At 47.6% G+C, this 18,883-nt stretch overlaps 1 protein-coding gene across 1 annotated transcript; it reads left to right on the top strand.

Annotated features, from left to right (window-relative positions):
- The first annotated feature begins 6,653 nt into the window (after positions 1-6,653).
- LOC101782276 (protein CELLULOSE SYNTHASE INTERACTIVE 1) lies at positions 6,654-17,787 on the top strand. Its single transcript, XM_004964952.3, has 8 exons — positions 6,654-6,846; positions 7,363-7,497; positions 8,278-8,345; positions 9,293-12,341; positions 13,365-15,903; positions 16,228-16,682; positions 17,098-17,214; positions 17,305-17,787. The coding sequence occupies exons 2-8, from the start codon at positions 7,432-7,434 to the stop codon at positions 17,443-17,445; spliced, it is 6,435 nt and encodes a 2,144-aa protein (XP_004965009.1). The 5' UTR covers positions 6,654-6,846; positions 7,363-7,431; the 3' UTR covers positions 17,446-17,787.
- Positions 17,788-18,883: the final 1,096 nt, after the last annotated feature.

The following is an 18,883-nucleotide window of genomic DNA, read 5'->3' as shown; positions in this document are numbered from 1 at the left end:
TTGTTGCCAGGTTTCCGAATTTTGGAAAGGCGGATCTCGCGAATTGCTCTTAGAAATTGTCTCGAATATTCAAAATCTCTTTCCTGGTTTGCCGTTTGCCCAGTTCAGATAGAGCCACCCATCAACGAGCCGAGTTGAGCTTCATTTCCACATCTCAAATCTCAACCAGTCTAAAAAAAGAAACTCGATTTCAACAAGTCGTGTACTAGTGAAAACGCAAAACCTGCATAGATAAGGCAAGAAACGATCCTTATCTCAGCGAAACCCGTCCGATTAGCCTAATCGCCGTCCGATCCGTACGCAATCCGAAGTCCAAGCCAAACCCTGGCCAACGCCATCCGGGTATAAACGCACGCCATCCTCGTCCCCCGAAGAGATCCTCCAAACGGATGACCCTACCCAAGGACGCCGCGCCGAGTCCAACTCGGAGGGCGTCGGGTTCCGCGACCTTGATATAGCCGGGAGAGAGACCTCCCAATCCGCCACGCCACCGTACGCGGCGAATCTGCGATGCTCCTCCTCCCCGCCGCCGAGGCCCGCGACGCCGCCGCCTGCTGCCCCCTCGGCCTCCAAACCCTGATCGCCGCCGCCTCCTACTCCCCGGTGGGCGGCAACGTGGCCACCCGCACGATCGCTGCCTCGCCCCGCGCGGTGCGCTGCCTCGCCGCCGGCGGTGGCGGCGCGGCGGATGGTTGTGAGGGTAAGGAGGGGGAGGGGGAGGGGGAGGGGTGCTGGGTGTCGTACGGGTGGCGGCGCCGCCCGCGCCGGCTGCCGCCCCCGCTCCCGTCGCTCCGGCCGCTGGCGCGGGAGCGCACCGCGGACGGCCGCCTCGTGATCTCGCGGGAGGAGGCCGCGCACCGCGTCGGCGCCAGGAAGGTCGAGGACCGCCGCCTCGTGCTGGAGCTCATTGACGGCGAGCGCGACGGTGGCGCGGCGCCGCCGGCGCAGCAGCAGCGGCGGTGGTCGCATCCGTTGGTGGCCGGGCAGGAAGCCAGCAAGCAGCCGCCCGCGCCGGCGGCGGGCGAGGAGGCCGCCGCGCGGGCGCCAGCGGCGTCCCCGGTCCCGGCCGTGGCGTGCTTCGAGGGCGCGATCCGCGCGGCGTCGCTGCGCGGGATGCGGATGAGCTTGCCTAGGATGGTGCATTGAGACTTAGGAATCTCTGTCTTGCCCGCTTGCAAGCAGGACTTGCAATGCGTCTTGAGGAAAAATTTGCGGCTGTAGGAACAATTTTGTAGTCATCGGAGAGGAATTTTGCAATGCGTCTTGAGGAAAAATTTGCGGCTGTAGAACAATTTTGTAGTCATCGGAGAGGAATTTTTGTAGTCGCCGTCGTCGAATTCAGAGGTGCGATCAATACCGAGAGAGTCATAACAATGTCCATCAGTTTGATTGATGGCGGAGAATGTGTCAAGAAATTCTCTTTTTACTGGTTGGAGCTGGATTACCTCTGGCGAAGAGATATGGATAACTTGATACCTGGTGGACCGGATATGGCACGAGAAGGGTTTAAGAAACATTCGTGCGATGCAATCCACCAAACTCTTGGATCCTAAGGACAAATCCCAGAACCCAACGGCTTGGAGACGACTCATAACAACGAATTCACCAGGAATTCAGTGTTAAACTAATCCATTGAGATGAAGATGTGAAGCCCCAAAGTGCTCTCCGTTACTGCATAATCATTGCGAATCTTTGCAACTGGTATTAGGCATGGATATGGTAGTAATGAAATGCACTGATTATTGTTTTCCACTGGGTGTTGTCGGTGTAGGTTTAAAATCATCGTTGCCAATGCAAATCAGTTGGAGTAAAATGGACCTCAGTTTTACTGGCTTGGAATCAGTCATTACGTTGGGATCAGCAGTTTGGAACCAGTCACGATGATGATGATGTTAGCAGCTCATGTTTGCAGGCCTAGACGAAGCAGTGTATTCTTTTTTTTTTTGGCAGAAAGAAGCAGTGTGGTTATGGCCATGTACTTGTAGTTTGTCATTTATCAACTAGCACCACCAGGTTCTTATTAACAGTGAAGAAGTTTTTTAAGAGGCTGAACACTCAAGAAGTACTGTAGAAGCAAGCAACCTTTATTGCTAGAAGAAATTTATGGGCCGTGTAAAAATTATTGAGCCCATGTACTCACCGTCGTCGATTCGTGGACCGAAGCCCAGAGGTTTGTAGTAATTGGGCCCAGTTCTCTGAGCATCCATCATACATTCATACGCGTCTTCCCTTTTTTTTTTCGAGGACCATCCAAGTCACTCGGAAATCGGAATCAATGTTGAAAATTGTGAAAATGTTGTTGCTGTATGGATCCAGGCATCCAGGAACAGCTCGCTGCGGTCGTGTCGTCACATTTGCACAAATAAAAAGCTTGTACAGCGTGGCACCACGCTTCTGCGCGGCGTCGGCTCCGCTCAGGGCTCGAAGGGCGGCCCCCGGCGCGTCGCCCATGAACGTCGAAAGCTTTCCGGGCAGTGCAGTGCAGGGCTGGAGTGGTGGACGCAGCACGCGGCGGAAGATTCTGGCCTTGTTTAGTTGGCCAAATTGGGAGATGCCAAATTACTGTGCCAGCACTGTAGCACACTGTAGCGTTTCGTTTGTATTTGTGAATTATTGTCCAAATATTGACTAATTAGGCTCAAAAGATTCGTCTCGTAAAGTACAACAAAACTGTGCAATTAGTTTTTAATTTCGTCTACATTTAGTATTTCATGCATGTACCGCAAGTTTGATGTGATGGGGAATCTTCTTTTTGCATAGTGCCAAAGTTGGGTGTTGGGAGGTAACTAAACATGGCCTCTATTCGCCGCAGCCCGCAGGCGACAACTGTACGCGCACGTTCCACGAGGGCGTCGTCCACCAACCACCGGGGCCGGGAGCAGGGGAGGCCCCACGCCACATGCGCAGGGAAAGAGAGAGAAAGAGGCGGAGCGGACGAGCGCCACTGCCTACTGCTACCGAGCACGGCACGGCACGGCACTGGATCGCCGGGCGCATGGGCGCTAATCAGTGATCACCAGGCCAGTGAATGATTAGCCGGGTGGTGGCGTTGCTTAAAACCAATAATCCCGGCGCCGGCACGGACAAAGCCCAACAGTTCGGCCACGTTTCAGATAGCCGAGTCCAGGGGGTGACCTGGAACTCGACGACCCCCCCCCCCCCCCCAACCCCCCCCCCAGCGTCGGCGCCTGCTGGGCTGGAGGGTCGAGCCCCTGGGGGCCGGTGGGCGCTTGCTTGTGCTTCCAAGCACGGGACGGCGAATTCCATTCACCTTCACTTTTCAAAAAAAAAAGGAGGAGGAGAATTCCATTCACCTCGGCGTCCGGGCGTCAAGGAGTTGGTTCATGTCCGGTCACGCATGGCGCGGAGACGGTGGATGGGACGGCGAGGCGGCCGTTGAGGTCGGTTCGGTGGAACATCCCGTCGCGCCACCTCTACCGGCGCCGGGAGAGGGGCGGGCCTTGGGTTGTTGAGCGAGACGGCTGGTCGAATTTGCTGCTGTTATGGTTATGGACCAAAGAATCAAATTAAGATGGCCGCGCCCTCGGGCCTCGCGGTACCCGGTTGCTGTCGCCGCATCTCGCGCGCTTGCGCGGCAGCAGTTTCCCGTGGCCGTCATGCGAACAGAGTGACGGCTGGCCGGCTGCTGGGGCCTTGCCGGGCGATGAGTGCGCGCCTGCGCGGCACAGCGCGTCCATGGCAAACCCAAGCAGAGCCCGGGCGACGGGGCTCGTCAGCTGGAAAAGGGAATCAAAAAGGAGGCCGGTCCAGCTAGCTAGCTGAGCTCAGGCTAGCTTTAGCCACGGCATCACCCCGACCGTCGGTGCCACGTGCTGCTTACGTGCCCGGCGAAACAACAAACAACAAGAAGAAGAGCATCACACTTTCACACCCCTGTCGTCGTCTGATCTGTGGATGCTTTTCATCCTCTCCCCGGCTAGGCAGCTACAATCTGTTTGTCGCAACTCTGGATGTTCGAGAGCATCCAAATGCATGCTAAATTTGCGAAAATCGGGAATTAGTACGATGGATGGATGCCGGAACACGAACACCCATGATTTTCGAATTGACTGGAGCGAGCGAGCGGGCAAGTGCGCCGTCCCGATCGGCCGCCGTCCAGCTCGGACTCAGCGAATTACGCACACGCCGCACGATTGCACGAACGCATGCACTAAATACGGGCCCCGTCGAATGGGTTAGTTCTGCCTGCGAGAATGGGTTAGTTAGGGCCCGTTTGGCACGGCTTTGGCTCGTGCAAAAATAACTTTGGCTCTAGCTCATCTGGAAAAGCAGCTTTTTCTGGCTCTGGCTTATTTTGAAGGAAAATGTTTGGCAAAACGGCTTCTCCTAGCTTTTTAGATTGGAAAGAAGGTGTCAAATGTCCAAAATACCCTTATATTTTTCTATTCTCTTTTTCTTTTTTTCTCCTCATTTTCCTTTTCTTTTTCTTTCTCTTTCCTTCTCCCCTTCTTTTCTTTTCCCCTCCTCTCTCCTTATCCATCCGCTCCTCCCTCCCGACCTTATCCGCCCCGACCGCCTGGCCCTCCTCCGCCCCTCCAGCGCCACCCCGCCGGCCCCGGCTCCGTCGCCGCCAAGGCGCCGCCCCGGCACTCCTCCGCCCCTCCGCCGCCACAGCGCCACCCTGCCGGCCTCGGCTCCTTCCGCCGCCACAGCGCCGCCCCAGTCCTCCTCCGCCCCTCGGTCGCCACAGCGCCGCCTTGCCGGCCTCGGCTCCGTCCGCCGCCACGGCGCCGCCCCGGTCCTCCTCCGCCCCTCCGCCACCACGGCGCCGCCCCGGCACTCCTCCGCCCCTCCGCCACCACCGGGGACAAGGATGGAAAGTGACGAGGAGGAGCCGGAATAAGCCACTTTTTTTGGCTTCCGGTGGATGGAGAAACGTAGAGACCGCATTTTGCGGGGCTTCTACTGGCTTTCGCGGGTGAGCCGTTTTGCCTTCTCCCGTTTGGCACGGCTTCATCAAAAGCCATCCTAGAAGCCGCTCGATGAGCCGTGCCAAAGGGGCCCTTAGGGTTCGTTCGTCGTAGCTCCTCATCATCGGCGAGTGTCCTGGCCATGGCCGTAATGCGGTTGCGCCGTCGCATTCACCCAAAGAACGCCGTCGCCACCGGCCGTTGAGCCGTCCGCATCACCATCCGCATCAAAAAAAAAAAAAGCGAGCAAAAGCTTCACCGTGAATTCTCTCATCTTTCCTTCTCTTTTTATTGACTCGAAAGTCTTGTGTTAGGAGAGAAAAAAATTTAGCTAGGATTACATAAGTGCATGGCTAACAGAAGGACCATCAGCCATCAGGCCATCACGTTGTTAGTTCAGATGTTACTGTTCCTTGCTTGGAGCTACCATTTGGGAGGAGGGTTGCTAAACAAAACAACCTGACAAAGCAAGCTTAATCAACTTGCTAGGAGTCAATAATGGGGTAATCATCGTGCACATGGCCACGCCGATCAAGCAGAGCTTGGGGGGTGCAGTGTGGCCAGGGACTGCGCTGTCTTTTCGCTCGAAGGCATGGTCATGGTCCCAGCACCCTAACCTACTGATTAGGCAATCCCCGGCATAAAAGAAAAGAAAAAGGGAGGCGATCCCGAGCAGACGAAGGATCTAGCATTCTTTTCAGCCTCAGAACGAAGTGTCAGAGTGGTGTTCTACGAATCATGAAGCGTGACATGTTTCATGTACGATATAATTCTATCCTCTGGCTGTATTGTTTACCGTTTACCCAAGGCTTTTGTTACGTGAATGGCCGACGTGCACAAGCTTGTCTGGAATGGAGATTTAGTAATGCACTGTAGTCCCTAATAATTTGTATGGAATTTATATGCCAAGGATGGTGACGTGTAATGGTATCTGTTGCAATGTAGCAACGCAAAATGCATGACCCGGCTTGACGGTTTAGTTAGTGGTTTAGCACCACCGATGTGCTTGTCAAAAATGTTTTTTTTTCCTTGCAAGAATGGTTGTTGCTCCTAAAAAGGACACCATCCATCTCAAAACTAAAAAAAAAATGATAGGAAAGAACACCACAGGAAATTTAGTTAAATCACCACGACGGTTTCCTCTCGGAGAAAAAAAAAAAGTCATGTGCGCAATCATTCTCCCAACGGGTCTGTTTTTTCCTCATAAAATAATTCGGAAGTTTCCAACAGTTGGCGTTCGATCCTCTCATGGGTCACTGAATTTACAGCTATTTGGGGGTTGGCAGATACCTCTCCCACCTGTTGATTTTTTTGTCTTCCGGAAGACGATAAAAAAAAAAAACCCTCCACTCCAGCGGCCAGCCCATGCAGACTGGCACTGATCAACCACCACCCTCATCCAGCGTATCGTGCTCCCTAATAAACAAATCCTCCCCTGCTTAATCTAATCACGAAAGCTCAACAACAAAAAAGGCCACCATCTTACACAAACACCCTCAGCTTCGCTAGCATTCAATCATACACCCTTTGCCCATAAATCATCACTCCATCAGCTAGTACACGTTCTCATGGCGAGCTTGTTAGGGAATCGATACTATCCGAGGGGTTCCATTGTAAAAGTGGCACTCCATGGCTGGCTGCAAGCCAACTTGCTTCCCCACTGCCACTGTCGGCAGTCGTTGGGAAGAGGAGAGCTCACTTGCTGTATAAATGGCCGCCCTTTTACGCCGCGGAAATTAGCGAAATTAAATCGCCCAGGAAAAAAAAAGAGGAGAGAGTAACAGACGCGCTGGGCGTCGTCTGTGTATGGGCGGCTCCCTCCCCGCTGGATCTGCGGCCACGAGATAGCAGGGGCCGCGACGCCCGTGAGATTGTTCGCAAAATCTCCCTCCCCGGCGCTGCGATTCCATGAGAGGTCGGTTACTCTATCCATCTCTGGAGGAACTGGTCTGAGTTCGCCGGATTTTTCGCGGCTTCTCTGGATGTTATTTTTGTCGGTGTGAGTGTCTGGGCAGCGCGGCTGCGCCGTGGCTGGCGGGCAGTAGTAACCGCTTCAGTGCAGCGCAGCGCAGCGCAGCAGGTTTGGGTGCGGGGTTCGGTGGCTTGGCTCCGGGGGGTCGCGAGTGGTTGGTAGGGGCGGAGGCGCGTGATCTAGCTGGGTGAGTGAGGACTGAGGAGCTCGCGGGGCAATCACGGCCAAATGCCGCAATTCGTGGGAGCTGGTTTGATGGTTTTGCAATCGGGGAGTGTCCGATTCCAATTAGTAGTAGCGGCGGCTCTCGCATTCGTGTATGGTTTGATCTGGGGCGCGCATGGCTAGTCGCTTAAGCTCGATGCGAAATCTGGGGTTAATTTGGTGTGTGGCTTACTTGATTGGATCGTCTTGTGGTGGATCTGATTCCCCAATTGTTTGCTCTCGTGTTGGTTTCAGGTTGAGAGCTCGGCACTGAGGAAGCGGATAGCCTGATCTGCTAGTCTCGAGGAGTTCTGACAGCTGACAATGGCGGCGACATTGGCGTGGCGGTTCAATGGAACCAATGGCGGCAGCCATGGCGGCGCAGATCTGGTTGGTCTCCTCTCGGATTCTTGTGGTTCTGAGCTTGTCGATTGGCAGCCTGTCGCTTTCTCATGCTCATCAGCCGAAATTCTGCTTTCCTGCTGCTCGAAAGGAATTGGTTGCTTTCTATGAGGTTTTGCTGCATCCATTTTGGATTTAACCGTACGTAGTGTTACTGTAGAATATGCTTTGAAAGCGAGATCAGCGTTCAGTCCACTAGAGAAAAGTATTTCCCGCGTATCTGTGAAATATTTAAGCAGTGGGGTTTTCATGCTGTATTTTTTTAATCCAGTTAGCTAGGTGCATCAGCTTGATTGTGAGCAGTAGTTTGCAAAATCTGTCTCGAGAAACTTGGAAGCTCTCATGCCCTATGCAACCCAAGCTTCTGTTGTATGAATGATTGCAGTTAAAATGGGTTGAAGTGTTGAAAAAATCTTGGAGCTTTCTACAAATAGCAAAAGTGCTGTTTCAATTGAAAGTCATGCCATGTGTCTTAAGTATATTCTCTTGTACCTAGTTTACAATTTGAAACACACACACACATGCAATCAGTCTGATAACACATTATTTAAGTTGAGCATCCACCTATTTCATAAGGAGTTATTTCCATGATTGATACCTTTAAGATTGCACTCTCTTTTGTTGATTGAAGTGTCCATTTCCTGGAATTTAGAATGTATGTCCAGTGCTTTGCGTGATGAGATATGAACTCATGTAAATTTCAGAAGTGAGATTTGGATTCTTGCATCATGAATTCTTGATAATAACTGCTTCTGTTGCCATTAACAGGAAAGGCATGTTGACAAAGTTCAAGAATCAGAGCCACCAACTCCTATGTCAGTCATGAAAATGGGCAAGTAAGTTTTGACTCTGCTTCGCGGCGCATTGCAAATTTACATAGCTAAAAGAAAGGAATGAGACTGGAGATGTTCATCTCTAACATGGCAGTTTCACTCGTCACAAGCCTCATATTGTTTTTTTTAAAAAAAAAGTAGAGGAGGTGATTTTGACCGTAAAGTTTCTACAACTTTCTTTTCAATCATATATTCATATCATTCAATACAGCCACCATTATCTTCAAGATTGATCCAGTAGTTACTTTAATTTTCTTTTTCGACGGATATGTGGTTTCCTTCTCTTTAAAACAATTTAATTTGAGAAAGAATTGTAGGCAAGCTTGCAACACGTGCTCCAACACATCACTAAAATTTGACGCGTCTAGTAAAACTTAAGTGCTCCTGCCATTGCTTTTTCTTATTATGTTTTAGCAAAAGAGTATAAAAAATTCACTGGCATCAAAGTGCTCTTTGGTGAGAAATTTCCCAGCATGATTTTTCATGTCATAGATTGAATAATTTTATACATGTTCTTTTGTCAAAGTTTGTGATGGTTAGTTGCTCTCATTCTATAGAATGACAAGAGAATGGTGGGAGTATAGGCCTACAGTGGTCTATCAACTAGATTTTATAGGATACGATAGCCAACTAAGAATACAATTGGGAAGCACTAGAGGGCTATGCTACAACTCTATATGCAATGCAAATTTACCAGTACTAATTATAATGAAATTATTAATCTGGGGATTGCTAGTTTGCAATCTCTTGGATCGTGTTGGAATGGACATTGGGTCGTGTAAATATATATATCAGCCAATCCTTTATGAGCTTTTCTTCTGGAAAATATTTAAAGCAATACACCAATCATGCATCTTTTAGTGTCATCTTTTGTAATATACCTAAAATTGTGCTCATGCAACAGATAGGAGCTGTTTCAAATTCAGAGCCTTATGATTCTGTATTTGCAGGAACCGAGTTAATGTTGAGGATGAGGAGACGCTTTCAAGTGTTGCTCATTGTATTGAGCAGTTACGGCAGAGTTCTTCATCCACTCAAGAGAAAGAGAGCTCTTTGAAGCAGTTATTAGATCTTGTTCAAACACGTGATACTGCATTTGGAGCTGTTGGGTCACATTCACAGGCTGTTCCCATTCTTGTATCTCTTCTTAGGTCTGGACCATCCGGAGTTAAGATGCTGGCTGCCACTGTTCTTGGGTCTCTTTGCAAGGAAGAAGAATTAAGGGTGAAAGTCCTACTTGGTGGTTGCATCCCTCCATTGCTTGCTCTTCTCAGATCAAAGTCAGCTGAAAGCCAAACTGCAGCTGCCAAAACCATCTTTGCTGTTTCACAAGGTGGGATAAGGGATCATGTCGGATCAAAGATTTTCTCAACAGAAAATGTTGTTCCAGTACTATGGGAACAGCTTAAAATTAGTCTCAAGAATGAGAGTTTAGTGGATGGCCTTCTAACTGGAGCGCTGAAGAATTTATCAAAAAACACAGAGGGGTTTTGGTCAGCAACCGTGCAATGCGGCGGAGTTGATATACTTATAAAGCTGGTCAGTTCGGCAAGTACAAACACCCTCGCAAATGCTTGCTATCTTCTTGGGTCTTTGATGATGGAAGACTCTTCTGTTTGTTCTAAAGTTTTATCTGGAGAAACAACAAAGCAGCTCCTAAAGTTACTTGGTCCTGGTAATGAAACTTCCATAAGAGCTGAAGCTGCTGGGGCTCTCAAGTCCCTTTCTGCACAGAGTAAAGAGGCCAGGCGTCAGATAGCTAATTCTAATGGTATTCCTTCTCTTATAAATGCTACTATTGCTCCATCGAAAGAGTTCATGCAAGGTGAATCTGCTCAAGCACTGCAAGAAAATGCAATGTGTGCATTAGCAAATATATCTGGTGGTTTATCTTATGTAATCTCAAGCCTTGGTGAGAGTCTTGAGTCATGCTCTTCACCTGCACAGATTGCAGATACACTTGGTGCATTGGCCTCAGCCTTGATGATATATGACACAAATGCGGAATCTATCAGTGCTTCTGATCCTCTTGAAATTGAGAAAACACTGTTGAAGCAGTTCAAACCTAAGGTGCCTTTCCTCGTGCAGGAGCGCATAATTGAAGCTTTGGCTAGCTTGTATAGTAACCCGGTTCTCTGCAAGACGCTAGCAGATTCTGATGCAAAACGCTTGCTTGTTGGTTTAATAACCATGGCAGGTACTGAGGTGCAAGATGACCTCACAAAATCACTTTTTGCTCTCTGCAAGAAGGACTGTGACCTTTGGCAAGCTCTGCAAGGTCGTGAAGGTGTTCAGCTATTGATTTCTTTACTTGGTCTTTCCTCGGAACAGCAGCAGGAATGTGCTGTTGCTCTGCTTGCTCTTCTATCAAAGGAGAATGATGAGAGCAAATGGGCTATCACTGCTGCTGGTGGCATACCTCCTCTTGTTCAAATTTTAGAAACCGGATCTCCCAAAGCTAAAGAAGATTCAGCGATCATCCTTGGCAACTTGTGCAATCACAGTGAAGACATAAGAGCATGTGTTGAAAGTGCAGATGCTGTTCCTGCTTTACTATGGCTTCTGAAAAATGGAAGTGATAATGGCAAGGAGATAGCTTCTAAAACACTGAATCATCTCATCCACAAGTCAGATACAGGAACTATTAGTCAGTTATCTGCTCTCTTAACAAGTGAACAGCCTGAGTCAAAAGTTTATGTTCTGGATGCTTTGAAAAGCTTGCTCTCTGTTGCACCATTCAATGATATTCTACATGAGGGTAGTGCTGCAAATGATGCGGTTGAGACAATGATTAAAATTCTTAGCTCACCCAAGGAAGAGACTCAGGCTAAATCAGCATCTGCTCTTGCTGGTCTATTTCATTGCCGCAAAGACCTGCGAGAAACTCATATTGCAGTGAAGACACTTTGGTCAGTTATGAAGCTGCTTGATATGCAGTCTGACAAAATACTAATGGGTGCCTCATCTTGCCTTGCTGCCATTTTTCTTTCAATCAAGCAAAACAAAGAGGTTGCTGCAATTGGACGGGATGCTTTAACACCACTGGTCTCACTCACAAATTCTTCAGTTATTGAAGTAGCAGAACAAGCGACCAGAGCTTTGGCTAATCTTTTTCTTGATCAGGAATTCTCTCTCCAGGTGTCTTTTGAAGAAATTCTCTTCCGCGTAACACGTGTGCTAAAAGAGGGAACTATTGATGGAAGAACTCATGCAGCTGCAGCAATAGCTCGTCTTTTACAATGTCGAACTATTAATCAACCGCTTTCAGATACCATTAACCGTTCTGGGTGTGTTCTTGCTCTAGCTGGGCTCTTGGAAGCTGCCAATGGTGAAGCTGCTGCAACATCAGAAGTTCTTGATGCACTGGTCCTACTATCGCGATCAAAGGCATCAAGTGGGCACACCAAAGCTCCCTGGGCAGTTCTTGCGGAAAATCCCCACACGATACTTCCCCTTGTTTCATGTATAGCTGATGCTGCTCCCTCCTTACAAGATAAAGCCATAGAAGTTGTGTCAAGGCTCTGTTCCGACCAACATGATGTTGTGGGTGGTTTGGTTTCTGAAACTCCAGGTTGCATAGCATCCATCACACGGCGAGTCATTGGCTCAAACATGCTTAAAGTTAAAGTTGGTGGATGTGCTCTTCTTGTTTGTGCAGCAAAAGAGCATTGTCAGAAGCAGATAGATATTCTGAATGATTCAAGTCTCTATATTCAACTAATTCATTCTCTAATTGGTATGATCCATATGGCAAACACTCCTGCTGAGAGTGACAGCAGTGATAGCATAGCAGATATTAGAATTTCCAGACACTCCAAAGAAAGCAACAGTGATGGTGAAACTGTGTGCCGTACTGCTGTCATCTCAGGCAACATGATTCCACTATGGCTACTTGCTGTCTTTTCTCGTCATGACAGCAAAACAAGAGCAGAAATCCTAGAAGCTGGAGCAGTTGAAATGCTCACCGAGAAGATTTCACAAAATGCATTCCAATATGTGGTATGATAATGCTATTTTTTCCATTACTTTTGCAATCCTTTGCATGAATGCTAGTATCTCTTATGCTTCAATAACTTTACACAAACTATGATTATAGCTAGTAAAGTTTAGTTAGCTCCCTAGAACGGTCTTTCTGCTTTACATTGTTGGTTAATCTGGTAACACTAATATAATATAATATTTTGATGTCCTAATTTCCAAGTGATTTTGTGGAAAAAAAAGTTTTGGTTTTACAAACACATTGATGCTTATCTAGAGTAATCAAGTTATGAGAACCTAGCTAATAGGTAAAGTTAAAGTAATTATTGGTAGATTGGATTACTGCATCTGACCAAATTGGTTATAAGAATTCCAAAATAGTTTAATTTGGGTACTGTAATAAATTTGGATACTTAACTATGAAACATGGGATTGTACTTACCTACCTCTATAATTGGGGGAGTTGTTTGTGTTGTCTGTGCACAATATTTGCCAAACAGATATTATGTAGGTTGGTTCCATTCTGCTACTACTGTTCTTAATTACACTAATTTGTCTTATAAGCTGATGCATAGATAACGTGCTGGTCAATCTGATTTATTTATTCCACTCTTTCAATACTCATGATATATTCAGCACTGCAATGACATCCAAATATTCGATCGAAGTTCTGTTTGGGATTTCATTATTCATACTATAAGGCAGTGTATCTCCTTTGGTCAAACACTTCAAAATCAGACATGACCAAAAGTGATTTTAAATTGCGTGAATTGATTTCATCTTATTGGTAGGATACCATAACTACTGCTTGTTCACTTATTTGGCATTTGTACTAAGGGCATTAAAAAAAGTTTTGCATTGGGATTTCCTAGAATCATTTTTTGTATGGAATGTTCATGCTGCAAATATCTGTCAGAATTCGTATTCTTCTGCCATTTTTTGCTGACGCGCTATTTATCCTCTCACTGCACGTAGTTTGCTAAGTTTGTTTAGATTGCTGCAAGCCTGTGACTGCCCTTACATATATGTTCATGTTCTTGTCAGGGTGAAGAGGATAGCACCTCATGGGTCTGTTCGTTGCTTCTTGCATTGCTATTCCAAGAAAGAGAGATAAATCGATCAAACTCAGCATTGCACTCCATTCCTGTGCTCTCAAATTTGTTAAGATCAGATGAGCCAGCATACAGGTACTTTGCTGCACAAGCTTTGTCAAGTCTGGTCTGCAATGGTAGCAGAGGAACTCTTCTGGCTGTTGCTAATTCTGGGGCAGCCATTGGACTTGTATCTTTGCTTGGATGCGCTGATGTTGATATAGCTGATCTTTTGGAGTTATCAGAGGAATTCATGTTGGTGCCTAATCCTGATCAAATTGCATTAGAGAGGATGTTCAGAGTTGATGATATCAGGGTTGGTGCAACTTCAAGAAAATCTATTCCTCTTCTTGTGGATCTACTTAAACCCATTCCTGAAAGACCTGGCGCTCCTTTCTTGGCCTTGGGTCTTCTGACTCAATTGGCTGTTGATTGCCCTCCAAACATGCTGCTAATGGCTGAAGCTGGAATCCTAGAAGCACTTACTAAATATCTATCTCTTAGCCCACAAGATGCAACTGAAGAAGCTACAACTGAATTGCTGGGCATTCTCTTCAGTAGTGCAGAAATAAGGCACCATGAGTCAGCACCTGGTGTTGTTAATCAACTTGTGGCAGTCCTCCGTTTAGGAGCAAGAAATTCACGTTACAGTGCTGCAAAGGCATTAGAGAGCTTGTTTTGTGCCGACCATGTGAGGAACAGTGAGTCAGCTAGGCAGGCTATTCAACCGCTTGTGGAGATTCTGAGTACTGGCATGGAGAGGGAGCAGCATGCAGCTATATCAGCCCTTGTTAGGCTTCTCTGTGACAATCCCTCAAGAGCACTTGCGGTTGCAGATGTTGAGATGAATGCTGTGGATGTTCTGTGCCGTATTCTTTCTTCCGACTGTTCAGCGGAGTTGAAAGGAGATGCTGCAGAACTATGCTGTGTTCTATTTACAAATACAAGGATCCGTTCAACAATGGCGGCAGCACGTTGTGTGGAACCCCTGGTCGGTTTACTGGTTAGTGAAGCTAACCCTGCCCAGCTTTCTGTGGTTCGTGCATTGGATAGACTCCTAGATGATGAGCAGCTCGCAGAATTAGTGGCAGCACATGGAGCTGTTGTTCCTCTTGTCAGTCTTTTGTATGGCAGAAACTACATGCTTCATGAGGCGGTTGCTAGAGCTTTGGTGAAACTTGGAAAGGATAGACCAGCTTGCAAATTGGAAATGGTGAAAGCTAGTGTAATTGAGAGTATTCTTGAGATTCTCCATGATGCTCCAGATTTTCTGTGCATTGCATTGGCAGAAATGCTTCGGATTTTAACAAACAATGCTAGCATAGCAAAAGGTCCATCTGCAGCCAAAGTAGTACAGCCTCTTTTCTCTTTGCTATCTAAGGCAGACATGGGTCCTGAAGGGCAGTATAGCGCTTTGCAGGTTCTTGTGAATATTTTGGAGCATCCTGAATGCCGTGCTGATTATAACTTGACACCTCGCCAAACTATTGAGCCAGTCATTACCTTATTGAATTCATCCCCACCAGCTGTGCAACAATTATCTGCAGAACTCCTATCCCATCTTCTTTTAGAAGACCACCTCCAGAAGGATACAACAACAGAGCAGGCCATTACTCCTCTTATTCAAGTTCTTTCATCAGGTTTGCCAAATCTACAGCAGAGGGCTATAAAAGCTCTTGCCAACCTGGCAATAGCTTGGCCAAATACAATTGCAAAGGAGGGTGGTGTTTTCGAGTTGTCCAAGGTTTTGTTGCAATCTGACCCACCGTTGCCTCATGTTGTGTGGGAATCTGCAGCATCTGTCCTGTCTAGCATTTTGCAGTACAGTACTGAGTTTTTCCTTGAGGTTCCTGTTGCAGTACTAGTGCAGTTGCTCAGGTCAGGAACTGAAAGCACTGTTGTTGGTGCTTTGAATGCCCTGCTTGTATTGGAGAGTGATGATTCAACAAGCGCAGAAGCAATGGCTGAAAGTGGTGCTGTGGAAGCATTGCTAGATCTCCTAAGGAGTCATCAATGTGAGGAAACTGCTGCCAGACTCATTGAGGCATTGCTTAACAATGTAAGAATAAGGGAGGCAAAGGCTGCTAAAAATGCTATTGCACCTTTGTCCATGTACCTTCTGGATCCACAGACACAGTCTCAACAAGGAAGATTGCTTGCTGCTCTTGCTCTTGGAGATCTTTTCCAAAACGAAGGTCTTGCTCGTTCTACTGATGCTGTTGCAGCATGCCGTGCTTTGGTTAATCTTCTCGAAGATCAACCAACTGAAGAGATGAAAGTGGTAGCAATTTGTGCCTTGCAGAATCTAGTCATGTACAGTCGGGCAAATAAGAGAGCAGTTGCAGAATCTGGTGGTGTCCAGGTCCTGCTGGACCTTATCAGTTCAAGCAATCCTGACACTTCTGTTCAAGCAGCAATGTTTGTCAAACTTCTGTTCAACAATCATACCATACAAGAGTATGCAACCAGTGAAACAGTCAGAGTTATAACTGGTAAAACAACTTGTTCCTGTCATATTCATTTTGCATATTAACTTCATTATTATCTGATATGCCTGTCATAATAAAGATGTTAATATCTACATTCAGCATTAAGTTCTAGGTAATATATAGCAAATACATGAATCAAGGTCCTCATATTTGTGAAGTTCATGATTACTTTTCCAGTTCCAATCTGAGATTATGTTTTTGCAATTATGTTGCAATTGGTTGTGTTTAGTTTGGCTAAAAAGTAATCTAATTTCTTCTGGCACCCTTGAACATAATTTTTCATTATACCCAGAGTATATGTATCTAATGTGGATGTTTTGTTTGCAGCTTCTATTGAGAAGGATATATGGGCATCTGGAAGTGCAAATGAGGAGTATCTGAAAGCACTTAACGCTTTACTTAGCAACTTCCCTCGTCTAAGGGTCACTGAACCTGCTACATTATGCATTCCTCATCTTGTAACATCCCTTAAAACTGGTTCTGAGGCAACTCAAGAAGCAGCACTGGATTCACTATATCTTCTCAGGCAAGCTTGGTCAGCTTGCCCAGCTGAAGTATTCAAAGCTCAGTCAGTGGCTGCCTCTGAGGCTATTCCTCTACTTCAGTACTTGATACAGTCTGGTGCACCCCGGTTTCAAGAAAAAGCAGAACTGCTTCTTCAGTGCTTGCCCGGGACACTTACAGTTACGATAAAGCGTGGCAACAATCTAAGGCAATCGGTTGGAAATCCTAGTGCATTCTGCAAGCTTACTCTTGGAAATAATACGCCGAGGCTGACAAAGGTATTATCTCTGACAATAAATTACTTGATACAGCCTGCATTTATTTTTTCCTTGGCATGTTTCTTTAGAACTAAACTCCATTTCACCTTAAAAGGCCCCTTTTAATGATTTTTATTGAAAAAAGTTGCCCTTATTGGAAGTTGCAGTTTCACTTGTCATCAGCCCATCACGATGAAAGAAAATAGATAGTCAGATAACTCCAAAGTTTAAGTGCCTTTACGAGGTGCCTACAGCAAAGCATCTTGAACAGTAGTCTGTTTTTCCATATGACAATGTTCACCTTTAATTGACGCATCAGCCAGTTTTCTTCTAGTGAACTGACAAGCCATTTGCCTCTCAATACACCTGCCTTTGAACATTCTAGTTTTATTGAATGTAAGCATTGTTGACCTAACTTGTACGATTGCACACTCAGATTGTATCCACTGGCGCAACACCTGAATGGGATGAAGCCTTTGCATGGGCCTTTGACAGCCCTCCCAAAGGCCAGAAGCTCCATATCTCCTGCAAAAACAACAGCAAATTTGGAAAGGTATGAAAATAGTGGAGATTTGTTACATTAACTACCTTAGATTCTTTTTCTGGTCTCTGTCACTCAATCCCTCCATTTTTGTGGTTGCAGAAATCATTCGGGAAAGTTACAATCCAAATCGACCGGGTTGTCATGCTAGGCTCAGTCGCGGGCGAGTACACCCTGCTGCCCGAGAGCAAAAGCGGCCCCAATAGGAACCTGGAAATCGAGTTCCAGTGGTCAAACAAATAAGTGTATACCTACATAATTTAGGCGGTCTGTGTAAGTTAAAGATCTATAAGAGAGGTCCGGAGTGGTTTCTTGTTTTTGTCCTCTGCTAAAGGTTACCCAGTTTGTGCATCAGTGTAAATAGCGGGCAGAGAAAGTTGTCATTTGCCGTACCTTCTTTTTCAGTGAGATATAAACAGATGAGTTCCCAGATGTTTTGTACTGATTGTAACAGGATTCATTCGTTTATTTTTTTTCTTCTTACCCCGGGATTTTGTCTTTGTAAAGGGTGTACTGTAAACAGAATAAATATATGCTGTGGTTAGGTTCTGTCATACGGAATGGAGTTCTGCTGTTTATAACCAATACGTGTTCGTTCCCTTTGCCATGTTTGTTCTCGTGTGAGAATGCGGACCGATTGTCACTGAATGCTCGATTCAGTTGATCATGCTACTGTGCTCGACTCGAGTATCGAGTATCATTTCAGTATTTGTTAACTGATCCATCGCAGTAACCATAAAAATGACTCATAGGTTGGGCCGTAACAAATGGTTTGTTCGAAATATCAGTTTATTTCCAGCATGATAATCTTGCTCAGAGCCACACGCAGCACAGCGCACACTAACACCATCCTAAGCCGTGTCAGGTCGTGGGAGGTGGAGGTCGTCGCGCTAGAGGAGGCGCATGGTGAGGTGGCCCTGGCCCTGGCCCTCCCCCTCGCGCCGCCGCGTGCAGACGAGGCCGCCGCGCCCGACCGACCCTTCGCCGCGGTGCGTGATAACGAGGCGCCCGTCGCCCGTGCGCGTGCGCACCAGCGCCGGCCGCCGCCGCAGCGACGAGATCGGTGGCGGCAGCAGGCTGCGCGCGCTCTCCCTCTCCGCCCAGCGTGGCCGGACCCAGGGCGCCGCGGGCCGCCGCTGAGGCGGCGGCGCCGGCGAGGGCGGTGCTGCTGCTGCTGCGGCGGCGGCGTCGTGGTTCGCGCGGACCAGAGCCTGGAGTCCGGCGGCGAGATCGGGGTCGGCGAGGTCGACGCGGATGGAGAAAAGCAGCAGCAGCGGCATCGGCAGCATCGTCGCGCTTGGGTGGGGGAGCCGGGAGGGGGAGCTTGAGAGCTTCGTGTCAGACTGTCAGTGTGTCGCAGGCTGGCTGCTGTATCGGGGATTTCGATTGGAGTTCGCGATTGGTAGCTTTATTCTGTCGGCACGTGGGGCCCACAAGGCGGACGTCGGTTTTTGGAACGCGGAACACTAAATTTTTTTTTTTCGATCTGGGCCGGCACGGGCTGAGAGGAAGGAATTGGACGGTACGCTGGCCTATGGGCTGGCTGCAGGAAGGAACTGGGCTTAGTGGTTTTGCCTCAGAGGCTGTCCAGCCCAATGTAAATCTTTTTTTAGGTCAGCCCAATGTAAATCTTTGTCCCTCTCCCCGCTACCCAAAAAGAAAAATTATTTGAGACTCTTGA

The sequence above is a fragment of the Setaria italica genome, chromosome IV (assembly GCF_000263155.2).
Source record: "Setaria italica strain Yugu1 chromosome IV, Setaria_italica_v2.0, whole genome shotgun sequence".
NCBI lineage: Eukaryota > Viridiplantae > Streptophyta > Magnoliopsida > Poales > Poaceae > Setaria > Setaria italica.
This window is presented reverse-complemented; position numbering and strand designations above follow the sequence as displayed.

Bases quoted from the DNA above. Each gene is read 5' to 3' on its own strand.
- LOC101782276 (XM_004964952.3), top strand. From the start codon at position 7,432: ATGGCGGCGACATTGGCGTGGCGGTTCAATGGAACCAATGGCGGCAGC. The intron at 16,683-17,097 runs GTATTATCTCTG...TTGCACACTCAG, and splicing joins ATACGCCGAGGCTGACAAAG to ATTGTATCCACTGGCGCAAC. The intron at 17,215-17,304 runs GTATGAAAATAG...TTGTGGTTGCAG, and splicing joins ACAACAGCAAATTTGGAAAG to AAATCATTCGGGAAAGTTAC.